The 27,996-nt window shown below is 41.7% G+C and overlaps 1 protein-coding gene across 1 annotated transcript in view; it reads right to left on the bottom strand.

Annotated features, from left to right (window-relative positions):
* Positions 1–12,394: 12,394 nt before the first annotated feature.
* The window catches only part of LOC308077918 (high affinity choline transporter 1-like), a 20,939-nt gene continuing 5,337 nt past the window's right edge, over positions 12,395–27,996 (bottom strand). The window contains exons 2-9 of the mRNA XM_080418916.1: positions 25,389–25,597; positions 25,125–25,238; positions 22,385–22,540; positions 18,797–18,945; positions 18,317–18,460; positions 17,627–17,780; positions 16,909–17,126; positions 12,395–15,634 (exon numbers count right to left, since the gene is read on the bottom strand). Coding sequence (XP_080275042.1) covers positions 15,077–15,634; positions 16,909–17,126; positions 17,627–17,780; positions 18,317–18,460; positions 18,797–18,945; positions 22,385–22,540; positions 25,125–25,238; positions 25,389–25,572 — 1,677 coding nt within the window. The 5' untranslated portion in view covers positions 25,573–25,597 and the 3' untranslated portion in view covers positions 12,395–15,076. The remainder of the gene's footprint in view (positions 15,635–16,908; positions 17,127–17,626; positions 17,781–18,316; positions 18,461–18,796; positions 18,946–22,384; positions 22,541–25,124; positions 25,239–25,388; positions 25,598–27,996) is intronic.

The following is a 27,996-nucleotide window of genomic DNA, read 5'->3' as shown; positions in this document are numbered from 1 at the left end:
ATAGTGTATATTTTGTCTGTCATTAAATGTTTCGATGAATTGAGTACAAAGGACCCCAATGGAAACAAGCCATAGGCTGTCTTGGGTTTAAAATCCTCTTAGCAGCTTGTATTGAACTATATACTTTCCTGTGCTTTTTTTTGGCAAACTGCCAATAAAGTATTCAATCAATCGATCAATACTACAAGCCAAAGTTCTTACTTTACATTAATTAGACTGTATCTATGAATTAATGGTTGAATGAATACTTTAAGGTCACTTGATAATCCTCCATTTTCATCCCTTCACCTGAACGGTCTGCATCAAAGGGATGGTGTTTCTTTCAACAGGCTGAGTACAGTGTGTTCTCTTCACACATGCAGTCACACAAACGTGCACACACACATTCACACATACACACACACTCACGCACGAATACATGCACACCCCAGTAGCTCAGTCAGTGGAAAAGTACTGGAGAGAGAGGAGACCACTGCAAGGCCTGTGACTGCATGCATCTGACATGGGCCCTGACTTGTTCAGATCAAACAAACACAAACTAAACTACACACACACGCACGCACGCACGCACGCACGCACGCACGCACGCACGCACGCACGCACGCACGCACGCACGCACGCACGCACGCACGCACACACACACACACACACACACACACACACACACACACACACACACACACACACACACACACACACACACCATCCACAGGTAGATGGATTTCATGTCATTCAACACAAATGCTATGCTGATCATCTTTGACAAACCAGCTAAACATGTTTAGCATAAGTTATAGAGTGAGTGCCATGTACAATGCATGCTGCCATCCAGAGTTAATTACATCATTCGTGATGTCAGGTATTCCAGCAGACAGCAGGAACATTCAAATCAACGTTTCTTTTTAGTGTCATCCATAGCAGTTGTTTCAACAGTAAAAAATGCAAACTAGAAAAAGTGCTCCTCGGAGCACAGGTCTCCGCCAGGTCAGGTACGTTATTGTGGCCTCCTGGTGGCACTATAATAGGCAATGTGAAAAGGGTGCAATTTCTTCTTAGGCCTTTCACAGCAATCGGACACTGCATTCATGATTTGAGGCATTTTGTTCCAAAAATGTGTTTTGCTAAATTAGACCTGCTGGTGGCGCTATAACAGGGCAATGTGAAAAGGGTGGCATTTCTTCCTCGGCCTAGTGGGAATGCGCGTGTGAAAGTTCACGGAGATCGCAAGCTGCGTTCATGATTTGAGGCATTTTGTTCAAAACGGACCAATCCTGCAAACTTTGGAATCCAACCTTAGCCAATGAGGATGGAATCTGGAAAATCAGACAAATCCGGGTTGATCAGATGAATAGAGATACTGTGTACCGATTTGCATGACGTTTGGATGAAATCTGTAGGAGTAATGTCAAAAGATGGGTTTTGCACAAATTGGCCTCCTGGTGGCACTATAACATGTGAAAAATTTGGGCCAGAGGTTCTGAATTGGCATTGAGGGAGTGTGTGTGCACAGTTTCGCAGCGACCGGGCCAACGGTGCCGGAGATTAGCTGGTAACGGACGGACAGGACACACGGACGGACGGACACACGGATATCAAGACTAAGTGGAAATTTACCAATGAGTCAGAGTGGCACTGGATCAAATGCCATGGGGTCACAAAAATCAGTACTGGGCTGGCCAATTAGAACCATGAGATATCTTGTGGGAGGGTGGCCTGAGGGTGGCTAAAACATCGGTCATGACATCACTCATCATTCACCTTCCAGACAGAAGAAATAAGCTTAAGTAAATATGCCCGTGGATTTTGAGATAACTAAAGTTTGGCCTATGGCTGTCTCGAACATCAACATCACAACGAACACAATACCAGGATTGAAGTTTTAGTTTATTGAATCTACATTTATTGGAATAAACTAATAACTGAACACCTGTGCTGCAGCACAGGTGTCTGCCAATCAGGTGATCAACCTAGAGGGGTCCACTGGAAACACCTGAATAATGTACCGGATGGCAAATTTGACATAGGTTTGCACCTTTAGAGTAGCTATGAAAACCATCTCACACCATAGTGGTCTGCTACAGAGCAAAGATTTTTCTTTGTGCAACCCAAGAGTTGCTGAGTATCACAGGCTTTAAAGCTGCACTAAGTAACTTTCCGGATTTGAACCCAGGGCCAGGTCTCCTGCGCTAGAGCTGACATTTTTTACCACTGAGCTAATAGTAACCTCACATCACCAGGCTTTGGCCTTCAGGTCAAAATGTGTGTCAAACCAGAAACATGATCATGTCAAAGGTTGTGTCCAACCTAGACACAGGATCTCAACGTCTCAATAGAAGAGCAGGGAGACCAAATACAAACACCCCAAATGATAAGTTATATTGTATTAACATACTCAGATTGGACAAAATACAATTGTATTCACTAAAAGTTACATAAATGTGTGCGTGCGTGTGTGTGTGTGTGTGTGTGTGTGTGTGTGTGTGTGTGTGTGTGTGTGTGTGTGTGTGTGTGTGTGTGTGTGTGTGTGTGTGAAGCAGGGCGTTCCTGAAAAAGAGAAAACCTCCCCAGGGTAAATAAAGGTAAACAAAACAAAGAACACTTTAACAAATCTGTCCAACTCAAACTCCAGGATGACGTCACAAGAGCGAATACTACTCAATGAGCTACAAGAGAGTAGCATACGCACTGAAGTTAAACACTCTAGCCTCCTGAACGTTGCACTTGAGGTGTAGCAACAACAACTCCATTCCCAAAGGACATGAGAGTCTGGATGTAGACTTCAAGCGCTGAGTATTTAATGCAGACTCAAGGTGCATGTAGAATCTAGATGTGAAGGAGAGAAACCGAAAGGACAGAACATAAAACAGTCTTGTAATGATAATCAATGAAAGGCTCAAATCAAATTAATACTAAATTAAAAAGCTAAATATATACAGTAATGGCATTAAATTTGAAATATTGATATATAATTGATATGTAATACTGAATATAACTAATCACTGTAGTAACCAACAACATAGAAACACCTTCAACAGTTACTTTTACGGTACAACTTTAACAAAGGTTTCTTTAACACATGTTGAATTTCTGCTTATTGATAGATTCCAACTGGGAGACAATGTTTTCTATGGCAATAGGATCGCAGCAGATGTACTTTCGGTTCTCGGGTTGGGCTGAAATCTTACCTTCTGTGGCCAACCTTATTTCCCCATAATTAACAAAATAAAACACCACACTACAAAATATAAATGCCTGGAGTGCAGAATACAGATACAGAATACAGAACGACAAATGCCAAACCACAAATGCCTCCACTGAAACAGTGGCACTAGTGAAAAGGTCATTGAGTCAACTAATTCAGTCGGGTGCATCCTTGCTTGGCGCATTAGGTTTCATGGCACTCTGCCCATTTTATTTTGAGATGTCGTCTTTGCAAAGGAAAGTTTGTCTTGAGGAAGGTGCAAGAGGAATAGCTATTGGGTCACCATAATCAGTAGGGGCCATTTGTCTGGGTAACATGAAGGTGCACAGCAAATTCCGTAGTATTTCAGATGACTTACAATATATCAAGTGGCACATGTTCCAGAGAGCCACATGAGTTGACATGGCATAAGCAGGTAAGAATAAAGAAGCTATGTTTGAGCAATGTCCGAGTCATGTTGTGTTTATTGAGCTGAGCATGGAACACAACATGGTACCAGGAGTACAGAAACAACAACTCGCCTGTAGTGAACTAAGGGGCATGAGGACCTGTTAAAATAAGTTGTTGAATGTCTGCGTGTAAGTAAGCTACAATACAGACTGATACTGTACCTGGCAGTAATGACCGACACAGTTCCAAATCATATCAAGGACCTACGTTAGGCCAAGAACAGATTATGCCTTCTACAGTACATAACTGAAATTAACTTGGCACATAGAAAAACTTTGGAAGAAGATGAAGCAGCAGTTCAGTTCATGCTCCATCTAGCTAAGCTAGGGGCAATGGAGAAAAAACTGTTGCTAAAGTGGCTAAAGACTGTTAAATTGTCCATTTAACAGTCACAGGAAGTAATTGGTGTCGGCTTTCAGCTAACAGAGGAAGAACAAAAGGATTATACGTTGGTAATTAGACATTTCTAGCAATTAATAAACCCAAGACAAACCAAACTGATTTCTAACAGTCAAAGCCAGTCACAATCCGAGTCTGTCAAATCATTCATAATTGGAATTGAAAATGGAAAGACTGTCATGCGAGTTTGGTGTGCTCGCAGATTCCCTCATCAGAGACAGAATTGTGATGGGCGTGGGAGACAAAGGGCTCATAGAGAAACTATTAGGAGAGGCTGACCTGACACTGGAGAGAGCTGTACACATGTGCCAAGCCAGGGAATTCAATTGCGTTTCAAATCTACGGACGGAACTACAACAAGAGAAAATCTATATAATGTAGAGACTGTACATAAAACAAAAAAAAACACCTAACAGCAGCCAATAATGTAATAATGTAGGAAGATGCGGCACACTGGTTGGGTGAATAGTTAGTGCTCCTGGTTGGTGTGTTTACTGTTTAGTGAGAAAACAATGTTGCACATTCAGCTAATTATCTGGGGACCCCCCCAAAATTATTTGGGGACCCCCCCTGGGGATCCCGACCCCCAGTTTGGGAACCACTGCTCTAGATAGCATGTCTCTCCACTCTCCACCTTCCTCTGCTTCCTGTGTCTCTACGCTCTCCTAAAGAAAGTGAAGCATAAATAAGACAGGAAAGTGAATTACATCAACTTGGACCTAAGCCAAGGATCCAGAGAGTAAGACACTAAAGACATAGAGGAACTCTTCATGGGCTTGATGGACTCAGCCAAACCTCATGACGAGGCATGGATTGAACCAAATCTCATGATGAGGAACGTATTAAAAAACCTACAATGTGGGACTAGTGTAGAATTCAAAGTGTGTTGCAATACACTGACTGTATCTGAGTTGTTGTTGTTGTTGTATAGGCAGAGCCATCTAGAAGAGTGTGTGTGTGTGTGTGTGTGTGTGTGTGTGTGTGTGTGTGTGTGTGTGTGTGTGTGTGTGTGTGTGTGTGTGTGTGTGTGTGTGTGTGTGTGTGTGTGTGTGTGTGTGTGTGTGTGTGTGTGTGTGTCCGGAGCTAATCTTGCAAACAGATTTTCTCACACAGAGAAAATGTTTTATACATTTTGAAATATTCAAAATTATTTTATAATTGAAGTCAATAGGGCTTTGATCAGGCTGACACCTGGTCATATCATATTTCATAGATATGTTACGGATGACTGGCGTCATATGACTGACATCACTAGTCACAGTGATGACCTGACACTGGAGAGAGCTGTACACATGTACTGAGATTGACATAGGAGCCATGACATTGTTCCCAAGTGAATTGTGAGATTCGATTTCTTTATTTCGGTTTGTACATACTTTTTTGTTGTCTTTTAATATGACGCACATTGGAAGCTGATACTACAGCAAAGCTACCCTAGGGAGAAATCTAGTTTGGTTAAAGCTACTTTGAAAAAGCAGCTCACCGTTTTGTTTTCTACTATAACCTTGGGGATTGGAGTGGGGTGGGGGGTCACACAGCTAAATTCCAGTCGTTGTAACCTGTTTTATTTCTCAATTCATACTCATACTCTGTTTTTGTTAACTGCTTTTATTTCCAAAAAAAAGAAAAAAAGCATATCTAATGGATGGCGTACATGTGGAAATACCCTACTCTTCCGTGGGAAAGTGTGAGACATGTCAAGCTTTGGTTTTGTTTACCGTGTCCATCAGTCAGACAGCTGTCTTCCAGAAACTAGAGTTCATGTGGGGGTATTGCACCAAGCAGGATTACTCAGTTAACTTCTAAAATAGCCTGCATAACTTAACTCTGAACATTTGTTTAATACATAGCTGGCAATCCTGTTTCCTGGAATACCCCTGAGACCTACTGTAAACCTGTCCTAATCAAAACAGTCCCATCTGGGCTCTTCACACAAGGACTAAACTGAGCGCTGAGCAACGCCTGCCCTTTTGCACATGTGCTATAGAAAGGTCAAGTGTGTGGTGGTGGTGGTGGTGGTTGCCCAATGAACGCATCGCATGGCCATGCTGCTTTCACAGCGGTAGGGATGAAAGAAAAAGTTTCAGGGCAGCAATGGTAGAGTAAACAGTCCTTCCTTTCCAAAACCGTTTGAAGTTTTTCAGTAGTTAACGCAATAAAAATGGCAAAAAACAACAGTAATTTAACTTCTTGAATCACAATGCAACTAACAGCAAGCTACAGCTAAATGTAATTCACACGCAGTTCACTACTCCCCAACATTGAGTGTCGTCCAGTAGCTTTTGTCTAGAGCCCTTAAAGGTTTCATGACATCAAATTATTTGTTGGTTATTTTTAGGTTTTCTGACCTCAATTACACCCCAAAAAAAACGGAACTTTGAACATTCAGTGGATTTTCTGTGCTCTTTGGTTTTCTGAATAATTAGGCTCAGAAAAGTGCAGTGATTGGACCGTGGACTTTGATGTCACAGTCCATTAATCCCGCCCCCTCTCCTCCCCACCCCTCCCCTATCCTTCTCCTTTGGGGGGGCGGAGCAGAGGCAATGATTGACAGGCAAAATCCCTCAACAGTGATACCCGCAGGCAAATAGTTTTTTTTTCATTGCAGCTAAAAAGGCCTCAGAACACAGAGAGAAAAAAACCTGCCATGGCTCACTGGAGTGAATTTTTCATTTAAAACCTTTTAACCATGATAAAGACTTTAAATGTTTTGTTAACCAGCATGTCATGAAAACTTTAAGAGCTGCCGAATGCAATTATGCCCAAATTGAGAAAGAGGCCCTAGCCCTGTCATTTACATGCAAAAAATGTCACATGCCTGTGCTGGCAAAACCAGGACAGGCAGATATGGTGTTGGTCACCATTGAAAGAAAAGTACTGGCAAACACCTAGCATCCAAATATAAATGTCTAAGCATGCTGCTATGTATTATACTGAGCTTGAATACAGCCCAGGAAAAATAAATGCTATTTACAGAAACTCCATGCAGAGCTTATTTCTAAACCAGCTATGGGATTTTATGATCAGAAAGGGAACATGTAGGAGCTAAATGCATGGAAACATTTCACGGATTCAAAAAATAATTGCATTACAGAATCATTGCAAGAAATTTGTGAAAATAGCAGATCTACTAGCTCTCAACGTGTCGCAATGTCAGATGTTTTCAGTACCTAGAGGTTCGGGCCGCTACGCAGCCCTCGCAGCCGGATTTCGACTGCAGCTTTAGCACCACACCACAGTCCACAGGACACTACATCACACCACACCAAAATATCTAACGTTTCCATTACACAAAAGTACCCCCTCTCAAATCCACGGGTATGAGTAGCAGACTCCGGTCATTGACACTCCTTGGTATGTAAACATAGGTGGAGGAGGTCATTGCTTCTTGCCTGTAACAATGTAATGTAGATGAGTGGCCAACTGTCCTGGGTGTACTCCAGCTATTGGTAAGAACCAAATGTACCCTTATAACTGTGATTATAATACAATATAAATTATAATGTATAACAACCATGCTAATTCTAATACTATATCATGGATATCATGTATTACAACAATATCCTGGTCTAAATAAAAAGTGATCAGTCATTATGAAGTGTTTGGCCCTGTTTGGCAGACCTACTCTGCAGTGGTGCCAAAATAGGCACCCATTTCAGAACCCTTTTGACACCACTAAGCCCAGGTCCTTGTAATGGAAACGCCGGCACAAGTAGGCGGCGTGGTGTGGTGTGTTGCCATGCCAGTGGAAATCCGGCTGATAGAGTTCGCTCACACCTACGTTGCACCGCCGATCCGACCGGTATGTCGGAGTCACAGTGACCTGACATGTCACCTACAGAGAAACATGTGCCTAAACCCAGGTCATATAAGGTAAAGACACCCGGGGGGGGGTCACATACAGAGAAACATGTGCCTAAGATAGAACAGAGTCAGACAGAGATAGAACAGAGAGAGGCACACACGTAGGCCTATGAGGAAAACAGCCCTTACCAACAGGTCTGACACAATGAAATTGAAAAATGTACAAATAGGCTACCAGAACCAGCAGAATTAAGGAGTTTTAGTTTAACTGTAAATGCTGAAAGAGCATAATATAAACCTCATGCAAATGCATCATTATAGCTTGGAAGCCAGACCATTGGTATGGGTATACTCTATGCTGTTCATTGTTATATAAATGTAAAAACTGCAAGAGCTATTTTAAAGTTACTGTAAAAAAAAAAAATTGGGCATATTCCAGGTTATTTATACGTCATCAAGTTGCAAATATTGACACAGGCAATGTTAGATCCATGTAGTGCAATGTCTGAGTCATATTCTGTTTATTGAGCTGAGCATGGAGAACACAACACCTCTGACCTACATGGCTAATAGCACGCAGTATTAGTCATTTATTATATCAAAGATCATAGCACTGCTACAGGATTTTTTTGCATAAATGGGTTGATTTCAAATGACACCTTACAGCTTTTATTTGACCGTGCCTGCAGGCCCTGCACAATAACATTACATTACATCAAGTGTTTCCCTAGATCAGGGGTCTTCAATAGGGGGGCCAGGACCCCTAGGGGGTCCTCGGAGTCCGTTATTTTCGGCTAAGTGATTTGGTGGAAACAGAGCTTCAGAGTAGGCCAATAGGTCAAGTTATGTCCAAAAATACACATTAACATGAATCCAACACTGATGGATGAAGCAAGTCTATGACGCTATCTATGAAATCTATGAAAAAGTTTAACACAATTTTATACAATATGTAGGTATGTGTGTGTTTGGGGGGGGGGGGGGTCACTGCTTCCTCTCTCTCTCAGCTCAGGGGTCCTTGGCCTGTAAAACGTTGAAGACCCCTGCCCTAGATGAAGTCCTGACGACCTTGATGAGGGAGCAAGGGGGGCTGTCACTACTGGAATGACTTACATGTGTGACAGATCTGACCAGCTGGTGAAGTCTAGCTAATAAATAGGTTAACCGTTAGATCATCATGCTTCACTCTATGCTTAGTGGCATTAGAAGAGGAATGGCGAATGAGACATGGGGGAAGAAACGTCAAGAGTATCTGAAACAAGCTCGTTATAATACTGTGTAACGTAACTAAGTACATTTACTCAAGTACCGAGTAAACTCCGAAAACTCGAGTTACTAGTTACTTTGCAGATTTGTATTATTATTACAAAAAAAACAACATACATTAACCACTTAACTCAGCCACATTTCGGCCATTTGAAAATAGTCCATCTACAAAGCTAACAATGTGTTAGCTTGTAGATCTGCCATTTTCAAAAGATGTTTATACATTTGGAATGGACGTTCTGCATGATGAGTACTTTCTACTTAGCCTACATTAAGTACATTTTTATACCAATATTTTTGGTACTTTTACTCAAGTAAATTTAGAATTCGGGACGTTTACTTGTAACAGAGTATTTCTACATTAAAGTATTGATACTTTACTTGAGTAAAAAATGCAAGTACTTTTCCCACCAGACCAAAAATGGGCGAACGCTCGCAAAAGACAAGCGATCTAGGCCTATGCCAAAACGTCTAAACTACCACAAAGCCTGTCAACATATCAAACCAATCAGTGCCTTGCTCACTCAAACTTAAGACATAAAGAAAATGCAGAACGTAAATGGCAAGAGTTTTACCCATATAGTTATATAAAAACGGTTTCACCCCATCTTTTTTGTTGTCATTTGCTTGAAATTAAGAATACTTCTTTATTTACTTAATTGGCATCATTCTGTTCCGTGTTGTCATGCCTGTGCCCTGTGCCGGTTGGCGATTGGTGGGCAATAAGCAGTGGTGTAAAGTAACTAAGTACATTTACTCAAGTACTGTACTTTTGATTATTTTTACAAAACATACATCAACCACTTCAGCCATATACATTTCAGCCATTTGAAAATAGCTAATCTACAAGCACTGTGAGCTTGTAGATCTGCTATTTTCAAAAGAGTTTTATACTTTGAAAACTTGTGAAATGGGACATTCTGCACAATGAGTACTTTCTACTTTTGGTGCTTTAAGTATATTTTAATGACAATACTTTTGTACTTTTACTTAAGTAATTCCAGAATTTTACTTGTAAGACAGTATTTCTACATTGCAGTATTGATACTTTTACTTAAGTAAGACATGTGAGTACTTTTTCCACCACTGGCAATAATCATAACATTAGACCAAACCTGTGCAGCCTCAGATTTATGGGCTGTTTACCAATTAAACTAATCCACTTAAGAGGCAAGCCCCTCCCCCCAATCATTCCAATTACATTTGATTTCATCCACCTGCTATAAATAGGTTGAGCAAGGTCATTCAAACAATACAGTTTTTTCCCCCTTCATACTGTGTTTGAAGTGGTAGTCGACCTGCTTAGGGTAAAGGTAATGATTGTATTTTGCGCTACTTAAGATTTGTGAAGTCCTGTGAGTTATGTTTACATCCATGAGTTTTGTAGAATTTGTTTTTCTTGACTATAGGCTAGCAACCTTTTGAAATTGGGTCCATCCTTGCCTAGTTTACAACTAAATGGATAGAAGGAAGTTGACTTCACCAGGAAGCCTTGTAGCTTTCAGCTTCTTTGTGTCAGGAGAGCTATGAAATGCAGAAGGGAGTTCAGTTATTGGTCTTCACCATGCATAGTAATTAATTTGTAATTTGTAATTTTAAGTCTATAGGCCTCATTTTCACCTGTTTGATCTTTTTGTCAATGGCGATCTTCACATTCAGATCTGTGTGAACAATGGCCGACAAGCCGGAAGCAGACAAACCAGAGACCAAGCCAGAGGCAGACAACCCTGAAGCCGATAAACCGGAAGCCGACAAGCCAGAGGCCGATAAACCAGAAGCAGACAAGCCAGAGGCAGACACGCCAGAGGGCGACAAGCCAGATGTCAGTGAGATCTCTCAGTTTGATAAGGCAAAGCTGAAAAAGACTGAAACACAGGAGAAGAATACTCTACCTACCAAAGAGAGTGAGTATCATGCAAGATCGACATGCCCTCCTACACTCACTAGTCACTACTGCAGATGGCTGCTCAGTTAAAGACTATATATGGACCCTCTTCACAGCAGCCAGGTAAACGCAGCTGAAAAGTGACTGTGGGTTTAAAGTAGCCTACATCATGTTTCAAATGACTGAAGTAATGGATGTTATGAACTAATGACAAAGTCAGTGTTTCTAATTATTGCCCTTTGTTCCAGTGAATGGAAATTTTAATTCTAATAGTTTTAGACAACTGCAAAGTCCTGACCTTAACCCTATGAACGCCAAATGTGAGCCAGGCTTAATCGCATCAGTGTACTATTAATTGTCTTGTGGCTGAATGGAAGCAAATCATGGGCATTAATGTGGAGTTGGGTTACCCTTTGCTACAACATTCTCTACTTTCTGGGATCACTTTCCACTAGTTGGAACACTGCTGCTGCAATTTGCTTCCGTTCGACCACAAGAGTGAGGTTGGAAACTTCATGTTGGGCCATTAGGCCTGGCTCACTCTGCATAATATGCAAGTCTATGGTGTTGTGTCACAGGTGTTTGACAGGGTTTTGGTCGGGGCTCTGTGCAGGCCAGTCAAATTCCCCAATGACCGCAACAGTTTCTGTATTGGGGAGTGGGGTGCATGGAGCCATCTGAGCAATGACTTGCTGCAAACATTGCCACAAATTGGAAATGCATTGTCTAGAATGTCATTGTAGCTGTTTTCTTCACTGCAACAAATCTAACCTACTGTATTGGAAAGTTGGTGTGACACATGCACCCAAAAGGAAATTTGCATAATGCCTCTCTAAAATACGGGCTGTGCCTTGACTAGTGAAGAAGGCTGCTAAGAGGATGGCCTAAAGTATTTGTCTTTGTACTTCACAGCTATTCTCCAGGAGAAGGACACAGCTATTCTCCAGGAGAAGGGCAGCTGAAGCATCTTGACTCAACCAGGCAATGGTCAAGATTAACCACCTACAGTATGACTCATCTTCACTGACAATGGTTGACTAATAAAGATCCATTTGAATGAACTTTGTTCTGCTTTCCTTTTTACTTTGTTCTGCTTTTACGATGGTGTGTCAGTTTACACACTAATGCTGTAATTTCATGTTAACCCATTTAGACCTGCAGAGGCCGACTCTAATTCCAAGTTTTCTGAAACTTCAAATGGTTATTCAAAAATTACCAAAAATGTCTGTCGCTATATACTGTACATGGCAACAAGAACCCAAAAAGGGGTTCCCGTCTTGAAAGGTAGTTACAAATGGGGGATATGGTTTGGTGTGTTGGTTAGTAGCCCACTTGCATATAGCTTGATGGCATTGTGCCAGTAAAGACAAAAGGCTCTGTACTTTGGTTTCAACCTTTATTCTGACAACATCACCCCATGGGGATTAAATAATTGATTACAAAGTTAGAACAGCCTTTACTAAAGCTTGGTATACAAACAACACCGTAACGAAAATTGACATGCATAATAGTACAAAACAATATACGGTGTATACATACTTAGGTTTAATCTTTTATATTATAAAACCAACTCATTCCCCTGAGACTGTGCTAATATTTGCATGGGTTGTCTTTTTGGTGCATCTTCGACTGTTTACACTTATTTTAGAAAATAGTTTTTTGCTCATTACTTTTACCGGTCACAATTACATGGGCTATTGCAAAAAAATCACAATAGGCTCAATGCACAGCAGCCATATTGGAAAGAAATTGGGCCTCTTCTTACTTCCTTCACAGGTTTTACCATTCTGGTCAGGGTGCTGATATTGTGCATGTCATCTCACTAGAAACACTCCATTTTGATTCCCAAATGGCCCCTTATGTGGGTGTGTAACTCTGTACACTCTGTTATGGGGGCCCGGGTCCTTGAAAATAAGAGACCACAGAGCCTTATTATTGGTAACACCTGTGAAGGAAGTAAGGAAGGGGCCCAATTCATTCCCAATATGGCTGCTGTGCATAGAGCCTACTGCAGGTATGGACGGTTTGAAGATTACTGGGGCTTTCTCAGGACTTCCTTTCCAAATGTAGCAGATGCATCAAGGATCAGTGAAAATGTTTGGGTTAGGAGTGCAGTATGCTTGGACATCACATTATAAAGCATCACATTTTTCGGGGATCATTGTCGCAAATGAACACCATATGTAGGCTACAGTATATTGGCTGCTGTAACATACGTTTTCTGTTCGCAGCATCAATGAAGTGCAGTCTAATCCAATGTACTCTTAATCCAATGTCCAATGATTTTATTATGACCAAAGGTGGATTCATCTTACGAACATTCAATGTTTTTAAAATCGACAAAATCTGAGATAAAATAATGCACTTTGTGTTTCATTTCTTTGGCTACACGATCATGACTTTAAAAACAGTGTTGTAAAATATACAATATATAAGGCTGTACAGTACAAGAGTATAATACACAAGTATCAATCACATAATCACATGTAGGATGCATGTGTTTTCTTCTATGCCTCCTGTTTGGAAATCGTTGATCTGTGCAGTTTGTCTTTGGAAAATGAGAGCTTTTGCCACACTTGATCTTTGGATGGAAGTCAGAAACATAGGCTGAATTACAATATATAGCTAAAGTCAACTTTACCACTCCATGAGGTATTTAAAAAATAGTAACTAGATTATACACCCATTTTGATGTTGTCCAGCGATAACTGTTGACATTTGAGAGAAAACCTTTCCAATTAAATGAAAGGAAACAGTATGGTAGAGGAAATCCGCCTCTGACTGTCACTCATTTCCAAAGGCTAATTTATACTTCACCGTATGACCAAGTTGCTCAGCCAAAGTAACCCATGTTCAACTAAAACATTTGTTTTTGTTGAATATCTGATTTTTTTCCCGGCATGTGACACAGTCATACTCTGAGGTATCAATTAGGCTCAAGTCTCTCTGTACACCAGACTACTACAGTATGTACTATAGGCTCAGTATGTAACATAAATAACCTCAAGGCTCATGAAAAAAACAAACAAAAAACAAACAACGAGCCCCTTGTAAACTAGAGCTTTGCATATATAACCATAGAAAAACTATACTGTACAAAATCATTTACAAACTGTGAAAGGCATTGTATATTTCTCTAGTGTCTTTCCAGACTGGCAGAAGAGAAGAAAGAAGGAACGAGGGAGAGTCTGTTGAGTGAGGAGGAGGGGGAGGAGAAAATCGAGGGAGATGTCTGGTATTCTCTCTCTGTGCAGTTGAAGCAAATTGTTAGATTTATTTATTTATCTAGCAAACAAACAGCAGCTTTTAACTCCAGTCCAACCCACTGGGGTGGGGGACGGGGTGGTCTGGAAACGACTCCCTGCAATAATTGCGGCACAGTGGGAGACTGAGGTCTGTGCTGGCAGGGTATTCAATTCTGGCTCTGAAGGCTGTTGTTCACAATAAAGTGGGGAATATTGAATTGTAAAAAAAGAGAGATAATGAGTCCTTATAAAGCCTGAAATGTGTTTGTGTTACTTCAGTCCAAGTGTTGGTTGCTGTCGTTTTAGTTTTTTTCTCCTCCATGATTTCACGTTGTTCTCTGGGTTGCTATATTTTTGTTCTTGCGTGAAAAATAACAGTGTCACACAAATGATGATGTTGATGATTGCGATGTAGGCGTAACCTGTCATGCGGAATAGGTTTGCAGATTGCTTGCTGATATTCACATTGAGAGAAAAGCTACCATTACAGAACATTATTGCGCACTCGCAGTACAGTGTCAGGATAACTCTCTCTCTCTCGCGACCAACACCCCACATAGAGGTGCTTCATGTTTATTCACAAAGGGACTCCCTTTATCCAAGAACAAAATAATTCTTGTAATAAAAACAAACAAATACTGGTTTGTTTGGTTGGTAATAATCTTACAGCATTTCTGTTCGGCTGAATTGTTCATTCACGATGGATTCCATTAAATTTCCTTTTCAATCTTTGCCACTGTTCTCCCTCTCTGTGAACATCTGCTTGGCAGACAAAAAAAATGTCGACCTTTTGCACCTATCTTCACTCCCTCTCTCTGTATCTCCTTAGCAGCTAGTGGTGTCAATTAGCATCTTGTTCACTGCAGGATCCTTATCCTTAGGTTCAGTATAGATCTTCTTGTCTTCCAAAGCTTTTGCTACTGCTGCTGCCTTGGCCTGCTTGCGGTTGATCTTGAAAACGTCCCACCTCTCCGACAAGAGACCCTTGTTAAAGATGATCGAGGCCAGCCAGGAAATGAGCAGGATGGACGCCAGCGAGGTGAGCATGATGCAGGTGCGGAAGGGGAAATACTGTGTCATCTTGCCCTCGGCATCCAGACGGCAGCCAGGGAAATGAATGGCAGGTTTCAGACCGATAAGGGGTTCTCCACTTAGCAGCCTGAGGACAAGGCCAAGGAGATAACCTACAGAGGCGCCATAGCCATTAGACACCTTGAAGAAGAGGACGCACACCAGCTGAGGGAACATGATAGTGTAAGACATGTCCACGCCAACCAGCCAGAAGACCAGAACACTGTTGTCCAGGAAGGTGAGGCCAGTGCCAGCAATACCCACAACTATCACTGAGATGCGGATCACCCACTGCATCTCACGATCTGATGCCTGGGGAGGAATGGACAGGGAGAGAGAGAGAAAAAGTTGAAGATGTTTAAGATTCAAATCTAATCTGAATGTAAAGACACACAATGGAATACAAGTTAATTAATTATACCAGTTTTTGTCATTTCAATACAGTATGAAAATCTACTATTTTTTGTACATTGAATTGTAAAGTCTTTGCCGAAAACAGTCAGATTTTCTGAAGAAAATGTAAAGAAATATAAAGCCATCGCCAAAAAAACTGTCGGAAATATTGATACTGGTATGATCCTTTTAACCCCCAAACTTTGTAATCTGTTTCCAAAGAGTGTAAAACCCTAAACAATGTCCTTTATTTTACTGATAATTCCCAGATGATATTGTATCCATCTACTGACAGTGGCGGTTCACATGAGAGGTTAAAAAATGGGTTGAAAATGTGACTGCGGTGAGAAACAACAGCCCCAAAACAATCTGTCACCCTTGAACGCGCCCCCTTGCGCCGTATGGAACATTCTTCGGGGGCAACACAGAATGGAAGCAATTAGATAAAGCATTGTTCACGAGGGAGTGAGTGAAAGAAGAAGAGAAAAAAAATATTAAAAACACGATGCAAAGTGAAAACAGGCGACATGTGAAAAGTGAATAGCTTCTTTGTTTTACCACTGCCAGCAGTAGCTTTCTAACTGCCTCCAGCATTTCTACGCACACAGACACGCACACACGCGCACACACACACACACACACACACACACACACACACACGCACACACACACGCACACACACGTGAAAGAAAACTATAATATGTGCCCCAATATCATATTACTTACTACCCACAGAAATGTCCCTATACAACCAATTGACCAATAAAGGCCTCTTGTTGTCAGTAAAAAATACTTTAAATGGTATCTGCGTCAAATAAATAGGCTACTCACTGAGTTAACATTGATATAACTTACTCACTTTATCAGAGCCTTTTGGCTGTGAAGACACATGATTAATAGATTTTGTTGTTAATAATACAGGCCATATGATTGACAGCCTTGAACTATCCATATGAAGTTTATTTGTCTGATATTCATACTACAGTACTGTTCCTTCAAAATGATATTTGAGGACCTTTTTTTTCTTATTAAGCTGTGAAGAAATAGGTTTTGTTGCATAAGCGATGAGTGTACGAGTATGAAGTGTTTATTTCCAAAAGACTATTTGAGAAAAAAACGTATCACCACAAGTTCAGTTCATGTTTCAACCAAGGACCTAAGTTACCCCAGAGGTTCTCTGGATGTTTTCTCACCTGTTTCCTGATGATGTTCTTGTAGATGTTGGAGGAGAACAATGAGGCAGAGGAGAGCAGGGCCGAGTCCATGGATGACATGACAGCAGCAGCCACGGCTCCGATGCCAACGACAGAGATGTAGGAGGGGGTGAGGTACTGCAGGGCAATGGGAAGGATGGAGCCTGCCTGGCCACGCTCATATGGGGAAGGGAGGCCATAGCTGGTCTGGTTCCAGTCTTGGGGGAAAAAAAACAGGATAAGTTGAGAATTTATCATTACAATTAAAGAAAGAGATTCCAAAATGCACATTATAATGGATGAGGAAATATAGTGTGGGCGGACATAACTAGTATATATTGTTGCCAGGTCTGTATATATTTGTCATCCCAGACTTTCTCGACCTCAGGAAATACAGTTTGGTATTGGCTTTCTTGACCATGACAGCCTTGTAGGTATGTCTGCATCAGAACACCAAGCACTTTCACAGTGTCCCATGATACTATCATAATATAAAGAGGAATTAAATACAAAACAAATGATGTGAAGAAAATTGGAATATTCCAAATATCTGTACAGAATGAAGCCGTCTGTCAAGTTAAAGCTAAATCTGCACAACATAGTGTCCATAACTCTGAAGAGTGTACAAATGGATATGATTAGCTTTGCACAGTTAAATCAACACTGTGGATTTTTGTGTGGTCTAAAATGATCCAGTTGGTGAGTAAGAACTATGTACCTGTTGATGCAGCCACGGCACCAATAAGTATGGATGGGATACCCAGAATCAGGCAGAACCCAGAGGAGGCAAAGCAGGTGACCTGGGCCTGGGTGTAAGAAGAGGCAGACAGGATTCTCTGGTAGAAAGCCTGGTAGGCCAGACCTCCCAATCCCTGTAAAGAATACACAGAAACACACAGCTCAGACATAACACACACTGGGAATCCAATTATTCACCAATAAAGGATGAAAAAAGGAGCAATTTTCTCATTACTTGCTATGGATCTTTCCATCTTTAATTTACTTGTTGTTGTTATGCTGCAGCGTTTTGTCCTGTAATGAAATAACCCAATACTGCTGGATGTAATTACATTGCCGCGAAGGCAGCGGTTATGCAACGACTTGTTTATTCATTGCAGAGGATGGTGGGCTCGAGTAAAATGTTTGCATGCACATTAAGTGTGGTCTATGCATTTGTGTTTTGCATGTGTTGGCCCTGCTGTGTTTTGGAATGTGCTTGAGGTGTGTGTGTGTGTGTGTGTGTGTGTGTGTGTGTGTGTGTGTGTGTGTGTGTGTGTGTGTGTGTGTGTGTGTGTGTGTGTGTGTGTGTGTGTGTGTGTGTGTGTGCGTGCGTGCGTGCGTGTGCGTGTGCGTGCGTGTGCGTGTGCGTGTGCGTGTGTGCGTGTGTGTGTGTGTCTCTCCGACTCACCAACACCAAAAAGTCGTCAATCCACTTGCCAGCCTCATTGGGCTCCAGCTTCCCCACCCAGGGAGCCTGGAATGTCTCGTTGAAGGCCGTCAGTGAGATGTCCATCGAGTTGGGGTTGGTCATCATGAACGGAACACAAGCATACTGTATGCGGAAAACACACATCCAACACTCATTAATGCCGTAGCCTCTCAAGGGGACACTTTCAGTGTAACAGCCAGACAATTAAGACGTTCAAACAGTGACCTGGAGAGTATTCAAATGTTTCAGTCTGGCTTGGGTTAGCAAAGCTGACATACCAAAACTATCATTAAAAGCATTCTCTTATCATACAAAAAACTAACTGAAGAAAAAAAAAAACGTTTTTAAGAAGCACAAAGTTTTGTCCTTTTATTGGAAGTTAGAACTATCCAACAGAAACATGCAAAAAAGAGCATGAGATTGCTGTAGTGATTTTGAAATGATTTGAGCTTTACGCACCAGGCTGACAAAGATGAGGATGAGCTGGATAACATCTGTGTAGGCCACAGAGTAGAGCCCCCCCATCAGTGTGTAGACTATGGCCACCACAGAGGAGATGACGATGGAGTAGACATAATCCAGGTCCAGGATCACGCTCATAGTTCCACCTGAAACAACACAACTGATCCCTCAGAACAAGTGGACTGACAGGTGAAGAAATTCAGCCTAATCTCATACTTCATCAGATGACCACATTGCCTGCCCAAAAACAACCCATTTCTACTTGGAAATCAGCTCTTTTCCTGTAGTGACGCGGCTGTATGATGAAGTATAAATTTGGGCTTTAGAGCACATTCTGCGTTCTAAATGAACTGTTCTAATGTACGGTATACAACTGTCAGGCTTGCTAAGAGGTGCATGCAACTGCTGTCTGGGGTAGTCAGTTAGATATTATTTGTAGTCCATTTCTGTTAATCTCATGTGTTCTCTCTCTCTCTCGGTTTCTCTCTCACACACACAGTCACACACACACACACACACACACACACACACACACACACACACACACACACACACACACACACACACACACACACACACACACACACACACACACACACACACACACACACACACACACACACACACACACACACACACACACACACCTTATCTCTTTCATATTTCAACAGTTTTAAATACAATTTAATATGAAACTGGACAATTGTCTTGTTATTGTGCTGTCCATATATATGCCTTAGCACACTACTTTTCCAAAGAGCACAAAACAAATTGCATATTGATATGCATAATGTAAAGCAATTCAATTCTTGCAGTTTTAAAACAAGAATGAAGTTTACACTTAAGCATGGATGGCTGAGGTTCAAAAGCTTTTTTAAAAGTCATCCAAGAACTTATATAACCAACAAGCCAACAAAAAAAGTGATTATAATAATAAGAGTAATAATAACAAACAGAACGATACAAAACACATACGTCACAGAAGCAGCCTATTGATTGTGAGACTCCAGAGCATTCCTTTCCTTCTCCCTCCTAAATGAAAATTATCATCACGGCCTTGATAAAAACTGAAACTTAAAATTATAGTAAAAAAAAAAAAAAAAAAAAGGGGAAAGAGAAATGTTCAAGTAGTGCAAAAGAAAATGAAGCGTGAAAGTGTGGGAAATGAAAGGGAAAAAATTTAAAATGAACAAATAATAAATAAAAGACATCTTGTTACTCAAACAAGGCAAGCAAAGCATCACTACCTTCACCGTCTCTTCTCCCACCATTGCCAGGGTCATCCCCAGCCGCAGCCTGCAGCCGCACCACAACAACGCCCTTAAACAGAGAAGTGTCAGATCGGCACCATCGATCGCTACTCACTGACCTCTCACCCCCGCCACCCCCGCCACCCCCCCCCCACTCCACCCCCTCCCCCCAACCCCCCCCCCAAAACAAGCTAGGTTTAGTCTTGGACTGTCCAATGCTGAGATAATGCATGAGATATCTGACCCATTATTTTTTGGTACCATCACTCCCAGCTTTTCTTCTGTATGTGACTGAGCCCTCTGCCCCACCCACCGCTGTAACTGCATGCATTTTTTGTTTTGTTTTTCACTATTTGGCTACTTTAGCCTATTTAAAAATATATATATTTACATAGTATATAAATATATATTATATAAATATAGTATTTATAGATTTTGCCAAGTACAAGGGTGTCCAGTAACCATAAGATGTCAAAAGTACAATCTATATTTATTTTTTAATTTTTTTACTTCAGCCTATTTGATATTTCCTTGAACAGTTTTCTATTTTCTATGGAAATGACATACTAGCAGGCAGGCTAATCAGTCATCAGTCAGTCATCAGTCAGTGTAGTTAGTTATTTTTCCCCATCAGCATAACATGCAAACAGCAGTATCACTACATCTTAAATACTTTCTTCAAGGGTGGTCCTCTCTAAGGTTTCATTGAAGGGATCTAATCTGTTTTGCACTGTGCTAAGCTTAGCTGTGCTGGGCGCCACTGAGCTAAATTTGGAAAGAGAAGGAATGAGATTTGGGGGTCTCTGGGGCTTAATGGAAAGCACCAGGGATGGCAAGAGAAAGAACTGTCTAAATACACCCATGTTCTGTTTTTAGAATGCCCTGTTATCCAACCAATGGCTAGGGGCCCGCCCTCCCCCCAAAATGTACATATACAACACACACACGCACACGCACACACTCCCATTCTACCCATTCACATCTCCTCTCACTGCAACTCCCCAGCAGAACTTTTAACAGTCATAATTGTGTGTTATTGATTCCACATGGTTTGCTAGTATCACGTGGAACAGCGTCTGTAAAAACTGGGGCAAATCTGGCACTATGTCAAGCATACCAGACAGACTCACTCAAAACAGAGCATGCACACAGATAAAGTTCATATGCATAGCAACAGCACTCCCATGTTTAAAACACTATCCGAGGGCAATTTTTCTAAGTGAGGAGCGAGGGGCCCCTGAGGCCAAAGTTGGTTAAATAAAGGCTCGAGTATAAAAGCCCCAGGACATTCCTTCCACTTTCCCTGTCAGCCCTGTCGTGGAGGGATCAGCACAGCTTGCAGTGCTACCTGGATGATACAGACAATGCTACAGTGCAGTTGGACCTCACTCAACCGTTTCACTCACTATGTACATATTATTATTACTGGTAAACATGTGTTTAAAAAGTACATTACTTTAGAGTGAAAACAAAGTTTCTTTTTTTCGGGGGCCCTGTAACAAATACAGCCTTGGAACAAAGCTTGGAAAGAAGTGCCTTGTGACACAAGAACCTAGTTTGAATAATTGATCACCTTTCACAATCAACAGGCTGCTCGTTGTCTAAAGCCCCTTTTCTAAAAATGCTGGAAAAGAAAAGAGTGTTAAAAAACACACACAAGAAAACATTATACACACACATGTATTTTCGAAACAGTTCCAAATGAACATACACGCCACTACGCCCAGCGCACACGCACACGTCGTGCACCCACACACCCACGCACGCCAACCACACATGGAACATCACTCACACAGAGTATTGCAACAATATTACTATTACTTGAGCCCAAATAATTACTGTAAATCACAGTCAGCACACTTTAATTGCAAAATAGTCTCACTTTCAACTGTAGCACTTAACCACTTTAAACCTGGCGTCCCTATTTTGGGCAGAAATAGGTGAGGTCTTTTGAAAGTTTTGAGTGATTAACCTCATTACAGCATAACAATTACACTCTGTTAGTGATTTCTCCAAATGCCCTTTCAGTGGGAACACTATGGCTTTGGGACAATCTTTATGCCCTAGGGCTTCTCGCATTTCATCAAAGTAAAAAGAAAATGAGTCCATGTGTGTGCTACTAGAAAATGAAACTGTACCCAGTGTCCAATTATAGAATGGGCAACTATGCGGGGACATTTGTAAGATAATGTGATTGATGTACAGTACCTGTACGTTGGTTTGCCAACACGATATTTGATATTTATACATGCATGAGCATGTGTGCGTTTCTGTGTGTGTGTGTGTGTGTGTGTGTGTGTGTGTGTGTGTGTGTGATGCACTGTGAGTAAATTACCTAGGCTGACCAGCGTGCGTGCCACCCACAGGACGTCAGCCACCAGTGCAGGAAAGATTAGCGCACTGCTCAGGACATTCCCGTACTTGATCTGGAATGGGTCCATCATTGTCAAGTATTTGTTTTCCCTCATGGGTTTGGCAAAGAAAAAGCCACCTGGAGGGAAATGGAAGAGGGGGAAAAAATCTTCAGATTGATGTTCAAACAGAGAATATATATATATATATTTTTTTATTAAACCTTGGTGAGATACAAAGGCATAACAGTGGTGGTGAAGGTGGCGTGCAGTGTGTGTGCGTGTGTGCGCGTATGTGTGCGTGTGTGTGTGCGTGATTCTGTGTGTGTGTGTGTGTGTGTGTGTGTGTGTGTGTGTGTGTGTGCGTGTGTGTGTGCACACACACGTGTGTGTGTGTGTGTGTGTGTGTGTGTGTGTGTGTGTGTTTCTGTGTGTGTGCATGCAATGTTTGGGGGTCGTGGGTGCTGAAAACTTGAAAACAACAAGTGTTCTGTCCAGATAACACAACACACAACACCTTCAGTGGAGCTAGCGGTTCCGCTCAAGCCCACACAACAATGGACAAGAACGGAAAATGGAGTTGTGTTACGTTTCCTGATTGGGGATGTCTATGTTTCCGGTTTTCCACGGCCTGTGCACTCTGGCAGGGCAGCCAGTGACAGTGACACATGTGCCCAAGGCTCTGTTGACTGACAGGAGCACCTGTTTCCTCAAATTACTTTATGCTAAATGGCTGACCTGCTAGGTCAAAACAATACTCACAGAAGCTACCAGATATAAAACTTTTAGGGCCAATATTATTACGATTGTTTTACACCACCACTTAGTACCAGCGGATCGGTCGCAAATCTTTTACAACTGATGACCAAACTTGTTTGGCAAGACGGTTTATGAGTTTATGAGTTTATTAGGATCCTCATTAGTTGTTACACAGTTATAAAGACACAGCTAACTATTCTTCCTGGGGTCTACAAAGCACAAACAAATGGTAAATGAATAATAATTAATTGCTGGTTTATTCAGTTTATTCCATAAAGACAACGGCTCTATACATTACCATTTCTTTCAGTGAATTATTAATTGGCAAAGTAAAACGTTCCATATGTCTGGTATCATTCTAGAACTTGTTTTGTTAAAGCACAGATGTTTCTGGAAAATGTGGACCATGCTACACGCTAGCCTCCACACGTAGATAGGATGCGTGCTGCTCTATTTTGAACGAGCTGGACCTAACTGTAATTAAGCTCCTGTTTTGCCTCACAAGCCCAAATTGCTGGACAGTAGTCAAGATGGTCAGCTGAGATTATGAGACGTACAGTAAGCGATCTGTTGGACATCCAGCCCAACACCTGTTGCTTCCTGCTAAACTGATTTCTCATAATCCTTTTTTTAAAGCAGGCGCAACACTTTTATTATTCCACGGACACAGAGGGTGGGGGAATGGAGTGGCAGCAACTGAGGTTAAGCTGAATTTATGTTCCATCGCAGCATGACATGCTGTTACCTTGAAAATCTGTTCTTGTCAGCAAGTGCCTCATCGCACTATGGAGTGTAAATTAAATTAAATTAGGTAAACTCAACTATCAGGTAAACTCAGTGGTGTGAATTTTCCAAATGTTCTTATATTCAATTTACAGCTGAGCCCAGCTTCTAAGATATGTCGAGTAGAAATGAAAAAGATTGTTGATTTGTTTTTGTGCTTGTGGGAAATGTTTCACCCAAGCAATTACAAACATTTCAAGCTGCACTTGAGAATGTATAGAGCATTTCAGAATTCATTCAGATTTTAACTGTACTGAATATTTCATTATCCTAAATGTCTTTCATTTCCATGTGAGCCAAATGGCTCTAACAAAGGAGGCATTGAATATCAGAAAAAAAAGCTCCATTTCAAATCCAGTTCTGCACTTGTGAGGAGGTTTAATGGACATGAGACATGAAGAGCTTCTGCATGCCCGTGAACTGTCTGGGGTGCGCAATGATACTGTACCTCTCACAACAGGATGAGAAGAGCAGATCGGATGGCACGGACAGTGTGCCCTGCTACATTTACACCTATAGACTTTGAGAACAGTGGGCCGACTGTTGTGGGCTATATGGTGAACATGTGAAATTGTGCTGTAACTGAGACCCAAGTCTCAAGCTCAAAGCGCAAGGTCTTTCATCCTTTTGTGATGATATTCTCCCATGGAGATGACTACAAGGGAACTGACGTTAACTGACGTACAACAACAGGGATGCAATGACATACACAGGAGTGTCATTTAACTATGCAATTGGGCCAGATGAGGTCAAAGTGAAATGTGGATCAGTGAAGTGGCTGAGTTTTGGGTTCAGTGTCTGATTTCAGATGTTTTTTTGGGTTAACAGCATGAGCCGGCGTCACAGAAGGAGGATCATCTAGTGATACAAGATTACACCTATTGTAAAAGACTAGTAATCCTGCAGCAATTTTGAACGACATTCACACCTAGTTTCTCATGCCCAGCTTAAGGCTTAATCTTTTCCTGTGTCCAATTTCCTAATTTCGTGCATGTAGTATTGAAGAGACAGAAAATGTTTTCTACTTCTCAACAAGGTGCCCTACTTAACTGGCCCCGATCTCAGTTTGGTGAGATAATTTGCCCTTCAACGTTCAAATACCTGGTTAAATGAAGAGATCGTTAATTCATGTCAGCGTTTGGGCGAGGGATGGAAGGTCAGGAGGACAGTGCACGTACTCACCCAAGAAGAAGGTAAGCACATAGGGGACAGGCATCAGGGCCCAGACCAGCCCTAGCGTCGGATTGTACGTTGCTTCGGCAATACCAAGGATGAAGCCCCCTCCAACCCACGTAGCTGTGGAAAGAACACACACACACACACTTTTTAGAGCTATGTCTGGACTCTGATGTTGGTATCTCTGGCTTCTCGCTCCTCACGCAGAAAAAATAACAAACAACGACAATAAAACAAATCAAAATGACTGCCTGAAGTCCTTTACCATACCAGTAAGTGTGAAGATGCCAACCATCAGGTTGATGTTGCGTCCAGCCAACAGGGTGATCTCCATGCCGTCTCCCGCGCACTTTTTTTCCTCCTTCCTGGAGCGCAAGGACGCCCAGATTCCCGTGGCGAGAATTAGCATATAGAAGACCGCCATCACCGCCAGGCCGGGTATATTGAGCGCCATGGTTCACTTCTTATGTTTGTCTAACCTGTTGTTGGGGGGGGATAAAAGCCATTAGTGTCAATGTAATGCCTTTCTATACAAGTACAGAATAGCAGATAGCATTTGCGAGACCTGGATTAATGCATCATGGGGGGTGGGATTGCATGAAGTCAGGTGCCATTTAAGCTGATTTATAGAGATCAAAAAATCTAAGTATCAGAATCATCTCATGTAATAAAAACAGCGAAGCTCAAATAACAAATGGCAATTACATGAAAGAAGACACTATGCGTCACTCCTTTCAGGTGAAGGTCAGTAAAGAGAAGACAATTATTATCATAATAAAAAAGGTGCTTTCCTCTCCGATAATGTGAGGTTGTGAGGGGTAGGTGCAAAAGAGTAGGGGCGAGGAAGGGGAATAAGGAGGCGGGGCGTTAAGGATGGAAGGCAAATCAACTGCAAAACAAATCTTGGGGAACGTGCGTGCGTGTATGGTAAGGGAACACTGAGTGTGTGCACTAAGCAAATGGCTTCCAAGAAAGGACCAGGAATGAAACAGTATATGGTTGTTGTCAGACGGAAACCTTGTATGTCCAAAACCATTACTTTTCAAGAATATATTTATTATTACAACTCACCCTATCAACAGAAAAAAGGATTTTCCGTCATTATTACGTTCACAACACAAGCAAGAGACATCCTATTTTTTGTTAAAGTGAAACTAATAATCGCACGAACACAGAAACATAAAGGAGGAAGGAAATCATATGAAAAGAAGAAACAAACATTCAACAAGGAGAATGAAAATAAGAAAAGGAATGTGAAAGCAATGGAGTTGAAAATAAGGGTAGGGGCAGGCAGGGTTCTGTATCTGAGTGTGTGAGTGTGAGTGTGAGTGTGAGTGTGTGTGTGTGTGTGTGTGTGCGCGTGCGCGTGCGTGCGTGCGTGTGTGGGTGCGTGCGTGGGTGTTGGGCCATGGAAGGAACATGTTAAGGAGGAGGGGGTGTGGAGTGGGGTCTGCGCCAAAGTCAACAAAAGCCTCAAACTCACTCACGTGGCTCATGCGTGTTTTCTGTGTGAGGGTTGTGTGTGTGTGTAGCCTATATGTGTGTGTACTATATGTGTATGTGTGTGTTTGTGTATGAGTTCTGTTTGCTCAGAGTATGTGCATGCTCCGCAGCAATGCTGGCCCCTGCATGCCAGACATTGCAACGCTTAATCTACTCTCTTTAACTTCAAGATTACGGCACTGTGTCTGGTCAAAGCTTTATAGCCATCCAATGCACGCAGTGAAAAATGAAAACAAAAGTGCCAAACGTTACGCGCATGGTTTATAAAGCGTTTACTGTTTTTTGACCTTTTAAAAATGTCACAGAAAAATATTCGATACATTATCTGTGGGGAAAGTTTCAATGCACGAAAGTACGGCTGCTTCAAATCTAATCAGGATCTCTAAATGACCAGTGAGGCCTCTTCAATTTGCACTCATATCTTAAACAGCTGAATAAAACAGTAAACAAATTCTGTCCTATGTGTGATTGTACATGGAAGCCTTCAGAGGTGTTGACATTAGCTAATCTCTGCAATGACCCAGTGAGCGAAACACCAGATGCCATGGCCACCCCTGTCATTTACACTACTTCTATGAATATGTGCACTGACTACTGTTAGCTCTGCAACATGATGAGTATGTATCTGCTTAGAGCAGGATGAACGTGTCACTCTGTGAAAACACACAAATGGGCCTTTAGGCTACTTTGTTGGCTGGCATGTGCATAAGTAGACAAATTGTTCCTTAAAGGAAGTCACATTTGGATGGACGGTCCAGAGCCCTTAAAACTTTATAGCATATTGTAGAACTGTTGGCCGATGGTATTGTTTGGAGTGCCCACCATCCACTTGTAAAACAGAGGAACCTTCAAAAGTGGAAAGACAAAAGAGAGAGACTCCTGAATTTGGAAACTGCTTGGCCTTGAATTACCCGAGAAGTTCCTGTATAACTTATTTTCATGTTATTTTTCCTAATTTTCTTTTCCTATTTTTCTGGAAATTACAATTAATCTCTGCGGTGCAATTAAAGTTTGTTTCTCTTTAGTTTTGTTTTTTGCCCTAAAGTCCCTCACTGTCCATCTCTCATTCTTTCTCTCCCAAGATTCTATAAAACTTTGATATAGGGTCACACACAGGCCTTTTTTTCTATTATGTTTTTCCTCCCTCAGGCCCAACCTCTCTTGTTTTCGTGACTGTATGCGAAACATTCCACAGGCTGGGCTGAGAGAGAATAACAGAGACAGAGCGACAGAGACAGACAGACCGGTCTGGACTTACTCTAAAGGGATATCGGAGTCTACTGACCTATTTTGGACAGAGATTTGGAAAACAGACCACGAGAAAAACAATCCCGTTCACCATGTCCTACACGGGGCCCTGGGCTGCAGCCGTCCA

The sequence above is a fragment of the Gymnoscopelus braueri genome, assembly GCF_963280865.1.
Source record: "Gymnoscopelus braueri genome assembly, chromosome: 2".
Classification (NCBI taxonomy): Eukaryota; Metazoa; Chordata; class Actinopteri; order Myctophiformes; family Myctophidae; genus Gymnoscopelus; species Gymnoscopelus braueri.
Note: the sequence above shows the minus strand (reverse complement) of the source record. Positions and strands in the feature narration are given on the sequence as shown.